The sequence below is a fragment of the Salmo salar genome, chromosome 14 (assembly GCF_965601325.2).
Source record: "Salmo salar chromosome 14, fSalSal1, whole genome shotgun sequence".
NCBI lineage: Eukaryota > Metazoa > Chordata > Actinopteri > Salmoniformes > Salmonidae > Salmo > Salmo salar.
The window spans coordinates 50,262,634-50,275,000 of record NC_138304.1 but is presented as its reverse complement, the minus strand read 5'-3'; the positions used below and the strand labels follow the sequence as shown (position 1 = coordinate 50,275,000).

At 42.6% G+C, this 12,367-nt stretch overlaps 1 protein-coding gene across 1 annotated transcript in view; it reads right to left on the bottom strand.

Moving 5' to 3' along the window:
* Positions 1 to 12,367, bottom strand: part of LOC106569492 (collagen alpha-1(XI) chain) — a 177,857-nt gene that overhangs the window by 11,648 nt on the left and 153,842 nt on the right. Inside the window, exons 47-52 of the mRNA XM_082961028.1 lie at positions 11,711 to 11,818; positions 9,758 to 9,865; positions 9,411 to 9,464; positions 7,828 to 7,881; positions 7,297 to 7,350; positions 1,992 to 2,045 (exon numbers count right to left, since the gene is read on the bottom strand). Of these exons, the coding sequence (XP_082817154.1) occupies positions 1,992 to 2,045; positions 7,297 to 7,350; positions 7,828 to 7,881; positions 9,411 to 9,464; positions 9,758 to 9,865; positions 11,711 to 11,818 (432 nt within the window). The remainder of the gene's footprint in view (positions 1 to 1,991; positions 2,046 to 7,296; positions 7,351 to 7,827; positions 7,882 to 9,410; positions 9,465 to 9,757; positions 9,866 to 11,710; positions 11,819 to 12,367) is intronic.

The window sequence follows — 12,367 nt, the reverse complement described above, 5'->3', positions numbered from 1 at the left end:
AATACACTGTATCAATACCTTCAGCCTCACTCTGTAATACACTGTATCAAAACCTTCAGCCTCACCCTGTAATACACTGTATCAAAACCTTCAGCCTCACCCTGTAATACACTGTATCAATACCTTCAGCCTCACCCTGTAATACACTGTATCAAAACCTTCAGCCTCATCCTGTAATACACTGTATCAAAACCTTCAGCCTCACTCTGTAATACACTGTATCAATACCTTCAGCCTCACCCTGTAATACACTGTATCAATACCTTCAGCCTCACCCTGTAATACACTGTATCAAAACCTTCAGCCTCATCCTGTAATACACTGTATCAAAACCTTCAGCCTCACTCTGTAATACACTGTATCAATACCTTCAGCCTTACTCTGTAATACACTGTATCAATACCTTCAGCCTCAGCCTGTAATACACTGTATCAAAACCTTCAGCCTCACCCTGTAATACACTGTATCAAAACCTTCAGCCTCACCCTGTAATACACTGTATCAAAACCTTCAGCCTCACCCTGTAATACACTGTATCAAAACCTTCAGCTTCATTGAGGAGCCACACAGTAGCAACATTTAAATAAATTGAGCATGACTCCCTTCCAGGGATGCGTTATATAGCCTGAGGAACCAGAGAAATAAGCCACTTTAAAATCCGTTTTGATCTTCACACTTTATCTTACAGGTATAGAATACAGATATATCTATAATTTAGACTTATGAAGTGGGAAAAACTGTTGAATATAGTTGAATATAGTTGAATATAGTTGATTACAGTTGAATACAGTTTAATACAGTTGAATATAGCTGAATATAGTTGACTACAGTTGAATACAGTTGACTACAGTTGAATACAGTTGAATATAGTTGAATATAGTTGAATATAGTTGACTACAGTTGAATACAGTTTAATACAGTTGAATATAGTTGACTACAGTTGAATACAGTTTAATACAGTTGAATATAGCTGAATATAGTTGACTACAGTTGAATACAGTTGACTACAGTTGAATACAGTTTAATACAGTTGAATATAGCTGAATATAGTTGACTACAGTTGAATACAGTTGACTACAGTTGAATACAGTTTAATACAGTTGAATATAGTTGACTACAGTTGACTACAGTTGACTACAGTTGAATACAGTTGAATACAGTTGACTACAGTTGACTACAGTTGAATACAGTTGAATATAGTTGAAAACAGTTGAAAGCAGTTGAATATAGTTGAATATAGTTGAATATAGTTGAATACAATTGACTACATAGCTAACATCTAAAAACATGAAACTGGCTCTAAACGGTTATGAGAACTGAAGTTCTCAGGAGGATTCTATTAGTATTTTTTTCTCCTTTGCACCCCAGTATCTCTACTTGCACATTCATCTTCTGCACATCTATCACTCCAGTGTTTAATTGCTTAATTGCAATTACTTCGCAACTACAACCTATTTATTGCCTTACCTCCCTAATCTTACCTCATTTGCACACACTGTATATAGATTTCTATTGTGTTATTGACTGTATGTTTGTTTTACTCCATGTGTAACTCTGTGTTGTTGTTTGTGTCGCGCTGCTTTACTTTATCTTGGCCAGGTCGCAATTGTAAATGAGAACTTGTTCTCAACTTGCCTACCTGGCTAAATAAAGGTGAAAAAAATTAATTAAAAAGTATTCGGTCCTATTCACCCTAAAAAGAGAACACCTTTCAAAAGCATTTGGGAATTACAACAATCACACAGAGCCTAAACTCAGTCACCAGATGTCATCCATCAGCCATGAGAACAGACACAGAGGATTGGAGATCCATGGATTTACCGTCAGATAGGATGAAGGGGTTGGAGGATTAAACCATTGTGACAACCAATTAGAAGCCAGCTTTGACAGACCAGGAAGTTCTGAGAGGCTTTCGCCTGTCTCCATCACATCAACTCTAATCCTACACTTTTGTTCGAATGGAAATGTGTGTGCGTGCGTGCGTGTCTTACCTTAGATCCCTTCTCTCCTTGTCTTCCCTCAGTACCGGCTGGTCCAATGGGCCCCTGGGGAGGACAAACGACCCCACTCATCAGCTTGGTATACAGTTTACAACTTATTTTAATCATAGATGGTTAAAACAGTCTAAATGGTTTAGTATACATTTCTAATAGACTTAATAACTATTCATGATAACTGCTCGATAAGGTTAATAACCTTGACTAGAAGCAAAGCCAGCGTACAGCAGGTCAGATAGGGACAAAGCTACAGTTAATTAGCCTATAGTCTACTGGTAGTGTAGCTAAAGGATCTGAATAACTGCCTTCGAAGCAGGTTGTGGTTTAGCATCAGTGACCATAAACTGATTAAGGAGACTATCTAAACCCTGATATGGGTTATGGGCATCAATGTGTGTTATTATAACTCAGATGAGCTTCAGTGTGCTTCAATGACCTACAGACCTATATCTAATTGATATAAATGTACACAGAAGATCCCTCAAAATCCCTTACTTCAACATATAAATGGCTAATCAAGCACATAACTTCCCATTGGACATATGATTAACTGGTGAAATTTCTAGAATGGCCTGAGAATGAACAGAATGAACACACTTTGGGGCCTTTAAAGCTATGGCTAACGCTATGGCTAACGCTATGGCTAAAGCTCTGGCTGACACTATGGCTAATGCTCTGGCTAACGCTATGGCCAAAGCTCTGGCTAACGCTATGGCTAAAGCTCTGGCTAACGATATGGCTAAAGCCCTGGCTAAAGCTCTGGCTAACGCTATGGCTAACACTCTGGCTAACGCTCTGGCTAACGCTATGGCTAAAGCTCTGGCTAACCCACACCCCCCACAGCAACTTTCCCAAGCCTCCCCATTTCTCCTTCACCCAAATCCAGATAGCTGATGTTCTGAAAGAGCTGCAAAATCTGGACCCTTACAACTCAGCAGGGCTAGACAATCTGGACCGAAATTGTTGCAACCCCTATTACTAGCCTGTTCAACCACTCTTTCGTATCGACTGAGATCCCCAAAGATTGAAAAGCTGCCATGGTCATCCCCCTCTTCCAAGGGGGAGACACTCTAGACCCAAACTGCTACAGACCTATATCTATCCTACCCTGCTTTTCTAAGGTCTTCGAAAGCCAAGTTAACAAACAGATCACCGACCATTTCGAATCCCATCATACCCTCTCCGCTATGCAATCTGGTTTCCGAGCTGGTCATGGGTGCACCTCAGCCACGCTCAAGGTCCTAAACGATATCATAACCGCCATCAATAAGAGAAAATACTGTGCAGCTGTATTGTGCAGCTGTACAGCTGTAATCACCAGTATCTTATCGGCAGACTCAACAGCCTTGGTTTCTCAAATGAGTTCAGTGTGTCAAATCGGAGGGCCTGTTGTCCGGACCTCTGGCGGTCTCTATGGGGGTGCCACAGGGTTAAATTCTCGGGCCGACTCTTTTCTCTGTATACATCAATGATGTTGCTCTTGCTGCTGGTGAGTCTCTGATCCACCTCTATGCAGACGATACCATTCTGTATACTTCTGGCCCTTCTTTGGACACTGTGTTAACTAACCTCCAGATGAGCTTCAATACCTTACAACTCTCTTTCTGTGGCCTCCAACTGCTCTTAAATGCAAGTAACGACTAAATGCATGCTCGTCAACCGATCGCTGCCAGCACCTGCCCGCCCGTTCAGCATCACTACTCTGCACGGTTCTGACTTAGAATATGTGGACATCTACAAATACCTAGGTGTCTGGTTTGACTGTAAACTCTCCTCCAGATTCACATTAAGCATCTCCAATCCAAAATTCAATCTAGAATCGGCTTCCTATTTCGCAACAAAGCATCCTTCACTCATGTTGCCAAACATACCCTCGTAAAACTGACTATCCTACTGATCCTTGACTTCGGCGATGTCATTTACAAAATAGCCTCCAACACTCTACTCAGCAAACAGGATGCAGTCTATCACAGTGCCATCCGTTTTGTCACCAAAGCCCCATATACTACCCACCACTGCGACCTGTATGCTCTCGTTGGCTGGCCCTCGCTTCATATTCAACGCCAAACCCACTGGCCCCAGGTCATCTATAAGTCTTTTCTCGGTAAAGTCCCGCCTTATCTCAGTTCACTGGTTACCATAGCAGCACCCACCCCTAGCACGCACTCCAGCAGGTATATTTCACTGGTCACCCCCAAAGCCAATTCCTCGTTTGGCCGCCTTTCCTTCCAGTTCTCTGCTGCCAATGACTGGAACGAATTGCAAAAATCACTGAAGCTGGAGACTCATATCTCCCTCACTAACTTTAAGCACCAGCTGTCAGAGCAGCTCACAGATCACTGCACCTGTACATAGCCCATATGTAAATAGGCCATACAACTACCTCATCCCCAAACTGTTATTTTTTTGCTCCTTTGCACCCCAGTATCTCTACTTGTACATTCATCTTCTGCACATCTATCACTCCAGTGTTTAATTGCTAAATTGTAATTATTTCGCCACTATGGCCTATTTATTGCCTTACCTCCCTAATCTTACCTCATTTGCACACACTGTATATAGACTTTTTTTATTTTGTGTTATTGACTGTATGTTTGTTTATTCCATGTGTAACTCTGTGTTGTTGTTTGTGTAGCACTGCTTTGCTTTATCTTGGCCAGGTCGCAGTTGTAAACGAGAACTTGTTCTCAACTAGCCTACCTGGTTAAATAAAGGTGAAATAAAACATTTAAAACATTTAAAATAAATAACGCTATGGCTAAACCTCTGGCTAATGCTCTGGCTAACGCTATGGCTAAAGCTCTGGCTAACACTCTGGCTAAAGCTATGGCTAACGCTATGGCTATAGCTATGGCTAACACAATGGCTGATGATGGAACAGCTATTTACAGCATATACAGTTGAAGTCGGAAGTTTACATACACTTTAGCCAAATACATTTAAACTCAGTTTTTCACAATTCCTGACACTTAATCCTTGTAAAATTTCCCTGTTTTAGGTAACTTTATTTTAAGAGTGTGAAGTGTCAGAATAATAGTAGAGAGAATGATTTATTTCAGCTTTTATTTCTTTCATCACATTCCCAGTGGGTCAGAAGTTTACATACACTCAATTAGTATTTGGTAGTATTGCCTTTAAATTGTTTAACTTGGGTCAAACGTTTCGGGTAGCCTTCCACAAGCTTCCCTTCCACAAGCTTCCCACAATAAGTTGGGTGAATTTTGGCCCATTCCTCCTGACAGAGCTGGTGTAACTGAGTCATGTTTGCAGTGGCTTCTTCCTTGCTGAGCGGCCTTTCAGGTAATGTCGATATAGGATTATTTTTACTGTGGATATAGATACTTTTGTACCTGTTTCCTCCAGCATCTTCACAAGGTCCTTTGCTGTTGTTCTGGGATTGATTTGCACTTTTCGCACCAAAGTATGTTCATCTCTAGGAGACAGAACGAGTCTCCTTCCTGAGCGGTATGACGGCTGCGTGGTCCCATCGTGTTTATATTTGCATACTATTGTTTGTACAGATGAATGTGGTACCTTCAGGCGTTTGGAAATTGGATGAACCAGGGATGAATCCCAAGGATGAACCAGACTTGTGGAGGTCTACACATTTTTTTCTGAGGTTTTGGATGATTTCTTTTGATTTTCTCATGATGTCAAATTCATTTTCTGGAATTTTTCAAGCTGTTTAAAGGCACAGTCAACTTAGTGTATGTAAACTTCTGACCCACTGGAATTGTGATACAGTGAATTATAAGTGAAATAATCTGTCTGTAAACAATTGTTGGAAAAATTACTTGTGTCATACACAAAGTAGATGTCCTAACCGACAATACATTAGTATAGTGGTTGATACACGAGTTTTAATGACTCCAACCTAAGTGTATGTAAACTTCCGACTTCAACTGTACATCCCCATTAGCCCCCAGTGTTAATGACAAGCTGAGTTTAATATAGCTTCTATAGAATATATATCATAGTGCATCAACATATTGGGACTGTAAGGTGGTGTCAATTTAACTAGTTTAACACCATACATATTTAGTACCTGGCACTTTGTCTGTGAGCCATCATCATAAATCATTACAAGTGAAGGAAAACCTTTACATTAAATGCAGAACCATGCAGAAACACTCTGATTTGATGGTGTAGTAACATCCTTTCACACTAAACACCAGTATGTTCCAATTGCCTTTGACTTAAACTGAACTTTACATTTAAAAGAAAAGTTAAAGCCTGCATCACAAATATCACCCTATCCACTATACAGTGGACTACCTATGGGGCCCTGGTAGTGCAAATGTAGTGCACTACATAGGGAATAGGGTGCCATAGGGCTCTGGTCTAAAGTAGTGCACTACATAGGGAATAGGGTGCCATAGGGCTCTGGTCAAAAGTAGTGCACTACATAGGGAATAGGGCGCCATAGGGCTCTGGTCTAAAGTAGTGCACTACATAGGGCTCTGGTCTAAAGTAGTGCACTACATAGGGAATAGGGTGCCATAGGGCTCTGGTCTAAAGTAGTGCACTACATAGGGAATTGGGTGCCATAGGGCTCTGGTCAAAAGTAGTGCACTACATAGGAAATAGTGTGCCATAGGGCTCTGGTCAGAAGTAGTGCACTACATAGGGAATAGGGTGCCATTTGGGACACATCCTTATTGTTGGCACCATGCAGTACCAACCCGTCATTATTTGACAGCATTGGTGTAGTGGATTATAGTGTTTTACTGCTCTCCATTAAAGGTGATGGCTGTAGACAGGGCCAGGTTGTAAAAGTGTTACGTTGGTAAGAAACACCCTGGAATACGTCCCAAATGGCATCCTATCCCTTATATAGTGTACTACTTATGGGCTCTGGTCAAAAGTAGTGCACTAAATAGGGAATAGTGTGCCCTTTGCGATGCATCCCTAATCTCATGTGGACAGGAGCAGTAGAAGCAGAAATGACATCTTGATATCCTAACTTTAGTGATTATTCCTTTCACGTCATGGTCAGTCAAACTAAAACATATCGATAGTCTATTCCAAAACTAATCTATTCTTCAACCGTCTCTGAACGCTGGCTTGTCCAGAGACTTGTTCATTCAACACGTGGAAATCAGATCTGTATTGTAATGCATTGTATCTAATATTTCAATTCAGCAACAGCTATTCATTTTGGATGGTGATGAGTAACCCTGCCTCTAACCTGGAAATTGTGTTAGCTCTGTGAGTGAATGCTTAGGCTTTAGCTCAGAGGGCTAACACAGGTTTGTGGTGTGCAGGAGACCCAAGTTCGAACCCTGTCGGGGACACTCACCCTCTTGCCGGGAGGCCCTGGTGGCCCAGCTTCTCCAGAAGGACCAGATGGGCCCTGAAACAACACACAAAAGATCAACAACAGCAACAGCAACACCAACAACAACCATAATCAACAACAACAACAGTAACATCAACAACAACATCATCAACAACAACAACATCATCAACAACAACAGCAACATCAACAACAACAGCAACATCAACAACAACCATAATCAACAACAACACCAACATCAACAGCAAAATCATCAACAACAACATCATCAACAACAACCACCAACAACATCAACAACAGCAATATCATCAACAACAACAGCAGCAACAACAACATCATCAACAACAACAACAACAACAGCAGCAACAACACCAACATCAACAACAACAACAACATCAACAAGAACAACATCATCAACAACAACAGCAGCAACATCAACAACATCAACATCAACAACATCATCAACAACAACAGCAGCAACAACACCAACATCAACAACAACAACAACATCAACAAGAACAACAGTGAACCTACAGGCTGACCGGCCTCTCCGTCATCTCCCTTGTCTCCAGCCAAGCCATCCAATCCCTGAGGAGATACAACAGAAAGACAAGTCAGGATACTGTCACTTTCTAACCTGATATAACAGTACTAGCTACAGTACTACCTGGCACAGTACAGTACTAGCTACAGTACTACCTGGCACAGTACAGTACTAGCTACAGTCCTACCTGGTACAGTACAGTACTAGCTACAGTACTACCTGGTACAGTACAGTACTAGCTACAGTCCTATCTGGCACAGTACAGCTACAGTACTGTAGCTGTACTGTGCCAGATAGGACTGTAGCTAGTACTGTACTGTACCAGGTAGTACTGTAGCTAGTACTGTACTGTACCAGGTAGGACTGTAGCTAGTACTGTACTGTGCCAGGTAGTACTGTAGCTAGTACTGTACTGTGCCAGGTAGTACTGTAGCTAGTACTGTTATATCAGGTTAGAAAGTGACAGTATCCTGACTGTAGCTAGTACAGTACTAGCTACAGTCCTATCTGGCACAGTACAGTACTAGCTACAGTACTACCTGGCACAGTACAGTACTAGCTACAGTACAGCTACAGTACTACCTGGTACAGTACAGTACTAGCTACAGTACTACCTGGCACAGTACAGTACTAGCTACAGTACTACCTGGCACAGTACAGTACTAGCTACAGTACTACCTGGCACAGTACAGTACTAGCTACAGTACTACCTGGCACTGAAAAGTACTAGCTACAGTACTACCTGGCACAGTACACTACTAGCTACAGTACTACCTGGCACAGTACAGTACTAGCTACAGTACTACCTGGCACAGTACAGTACTAGCTACAGTACTACCTGGCACAGTACAGTACTACCTGGCACAGTACAGTACTAGCTACAGTACTACCTGGCACAGTACAGTACTAGCTACAGTACTACCTGGCACAGTACAGTACTAGCTACAGTACTACCTGGCACTGAAAAGGACTAGCTACAGTACTATCTGGCACAGTACAGTACTAGCTACCGTACTACCTGGCACAGTACAGTACTAGCTACAGTACTACCTGGCACAGTACAGTACTAGCTACAGTACTACCTGGCACAGTACAGTACTAGCTACAGTCCTATCTGGCACAGTACAGTACTAGCTACAGTACTACCTGGCACAGTACAGTACTACCTGGCACAGTACAGTACTAGCTACAGTACTACCTGGCACAGTACAGTACTAGCTACAGTACTACCTGGCACAGTACAGTACTAGCTACAATACTACCTGGTACAGTACAGTACTAGCTACAGTCCTATCTGGCACAGTACAGTACTAGCTACAGTACTACCTGGCACAGTGCAGTACTAGCTACAGTACTACCTGGCACAGTACAGTACTAGCTACAGTACTACCTGGCACAGTACAGTACTAGCTACAGTACTACCTGGCACAGTACAGTACTAGCTACTAGCATCGATCATAATCTACTGTTACACTTCAATGAATTCAACTAATACTGCCTAAGGGGTCTCTGCCTAGCTTCCCCTCCTGTGATGCTTCCTGCCATTCCCTTTATATATCCCCGTGGTACTTACACCAACTCCAGGCTCTCCAGGGGGACCTGGGTCTCCCGGGAAGCCAACGGGACCCTACAGACAGACATACAGACAGAAACAGAGAGAGGGAGAGAGACAGAGAATACAATATCTGTTTTAGCTGGAATCATACAACGGAATGATACTAAAACAACAGCACTAGTTTGTGAGGGTTCTACATGGAACCCAAAATGGTTCTATAGCTGGAAGCAAAATGGTTCTACCTGGAAGCAAAAAAGTGTTTTTCAAAGGGTACTCCTATGGGGACAGCCGAAGAACTCTTTTAGGTTCTAGAAAGCACCTAAGAGTGGAATGAATAAAGTTTGGTTATATGTGACTTGACTCACAGGGTTGCCCTTGGGGCCGTCGTCTCCTCCGGGTCCGCGGGCCCCTGCAGGTCCAGCAGCTCCAGGTGGTCCTGACTCTCCCTTCTCCCCTGTCTCTCCTCTGGGGCCCTGGAGAGAATATATCCGCATGGTTATCACATTGATATCAGAACTATCTCTCCCTTCTCCCCTGTCTCTCCTCTGGGGCCCTGGAGAGAGATGTGACCAATTACAGCACGTCGATCTGCTTGTAGTAAACCAGCTTTTCAGTCCATGCCAAAGCGCCACCTCTCCAAATGATCACGGGGGTCGTTGAGGCTCGATCTGTTCATGTCCTCTCCCTCACTGTCACTATCTGTCCCTGTCTGTTCCCTCACTACCTGTCACTATCTGTCCCTGTCTGTTCCCTCACTACCTGTCACTATCTGTCCCTGTCTGTTCCCTCACTACCTGTCACTATCTGTCCCTGTCTGTTCCCTCACTACCTGTCACTATCTGTCCCTGTCTGTTCCCTGTCCTCTCCCTACCTGTCACTATCTGTCCCTGTCTGTTCCCTGTCCTCTCCCTACCTGTCACTATCTGTCCCTGTCTGTTCCCTGTCCTCTCCCTACCTGTCACTATCTGTCCCTGTCTGTTCCCTCCCTACCTGTCACTATCTGTCCCTGTCTGTTCCCTCACTACCTGTCACTATCTGTCCCTGTCTGTTCCCTCACTACCTGTCACTATCTGTCCCTGTCTGTTCCCTCCCTACCTGTCACTATCTGTCCCTGTCTGTCCCTGTTCCCTCCCTACCTGTCACTATCTGTCCCTGTCTGTTCCCTCACTACCTGTCACTATCTGTCCCTGTCTGTTCCCTCACTACCTGTCACTATCTGTCCCTGTCTGTTCCCTCCCTACCTGTCACTATCTGTCCCTGTCTGTTCCCTCCCTACCTGTCACTATCTGTCCCTGTCTGTCCCTGTTCCCTCCCTACCTGTCATTATCTGTCCCTGATGGACACAGAGTATAGGAGGAGAGAGGGTTTGCGTCCAAAATGGCACCCTATTCCCTATTCCCAATATGTGCACAACTTTTGACCAGAACCCTATGGGCCCTAGTCAAAAGTAGTGCACTATATGAGGAATTTGGGTGCCGTTTGGGACCCAGACAGAGAGTCCTACTAGTGACTAGCGTACTGTACTGTAGTGTAGTGTAGTGTAGTGACTAGTGCACTGTAGTGTAGTGACTAATGTAGTGTAGTGTAGTGTAGTGACTAGTGCACTGTAGAGTAGTGACTAATGTAGTGTAGTATAGTGTAGTGACTAGTGCACTGTAGAGTAGTGACTAATGTACTGTAGTATAGTGTAGTGACTAGTGCACTGTAGAGTAGTGACTAATGTACTGTAGTGTTGTATACTGTAGTGTACTGTAGTATAGTGTAGTGTACTGTAGTGAGGGACCAAGCTAAGTAGCACTATGTAGCTTTATCAAAACAGGTAATAGGAAATACTGTACATAGCCTGGTCTCAGATCTGTTTGTGCTCCCTTGACACTGACAATAGGAGTTGGCAAAACAGCACAAACAGGTCTGGGATCAGGTTATAATATTCCACCATCCTCTTCTCTCCCGAAAGGAACCTAACTTCCCACTGCTGAATAGTTCAGAGGACTGTCTAAACCATGACTGTGATAATGAAGATGTGTTAAGAGAACGTCGTTAAGCTAAGCTGTGAGTCATCAGTAGGGGACGCAGCTAGAGGATGGATTCCCCACTATCACTAATAACAAACAAAGCTCAATTATAGCTGTAATTAAGGAATATGAACACCCCATGATTTGTAACCTAATCACACACTGCTATAGATCAATGAAAATACTAAAGACTAAGAAACGTTTTTTTGTTTGTTGTTGTTGCCTGTTTTACCTGTTCTTATTGTTATTTCTTGAATTTTAAAAATGTAGATTTTCAATATTTGAATCAAACGGGATACTTACTCCACCACCAGGCTCTCCAGATGGTCCCGGGTTGCCGGCTTCACCACTTTCTCCCTTTTCTCCATTACCTCCCATAGAACCCACTCCACCAGGAGGGCCTTGGGCACCCTGAGGATAGGATACAAATCAATCAATCAATCAACCAACCAACTAACCAATCAAACAATCAATCAGCCAATCAACTAACCATCCAATCAATCAATCAATCAACTAACCATCCAATCAATCAATCAACTAACCATCAAATCAATCAATTAACTAACCATCCAATCAATCAATCAATCAATCAACCAACCAATCAACTAACCATCCAATCAATCAATCAACTAACCATCCAATCAATCAATTAACTAACCATCCAATCAATCAATCAATCAATCAATCAACCAACCATCCAATCAATCAATCAATCAATCAATCAATCAATCAACCAACCATCCAATCAATCAATCAACTAACCATCCAATGAATCAATTAACTAACCATCCAATCAATCAATTAACTAACCATCCAATCAATCAATCAATCAACCAATCAACTAACCATCCAATCAATCAACTAACCATCCAATCAATCAGTTAACTAACCATCCAATCAATCAATCAATCAATCAATCAATCAACCAACCAATCAACTAACCATCCAATCAATAAATCA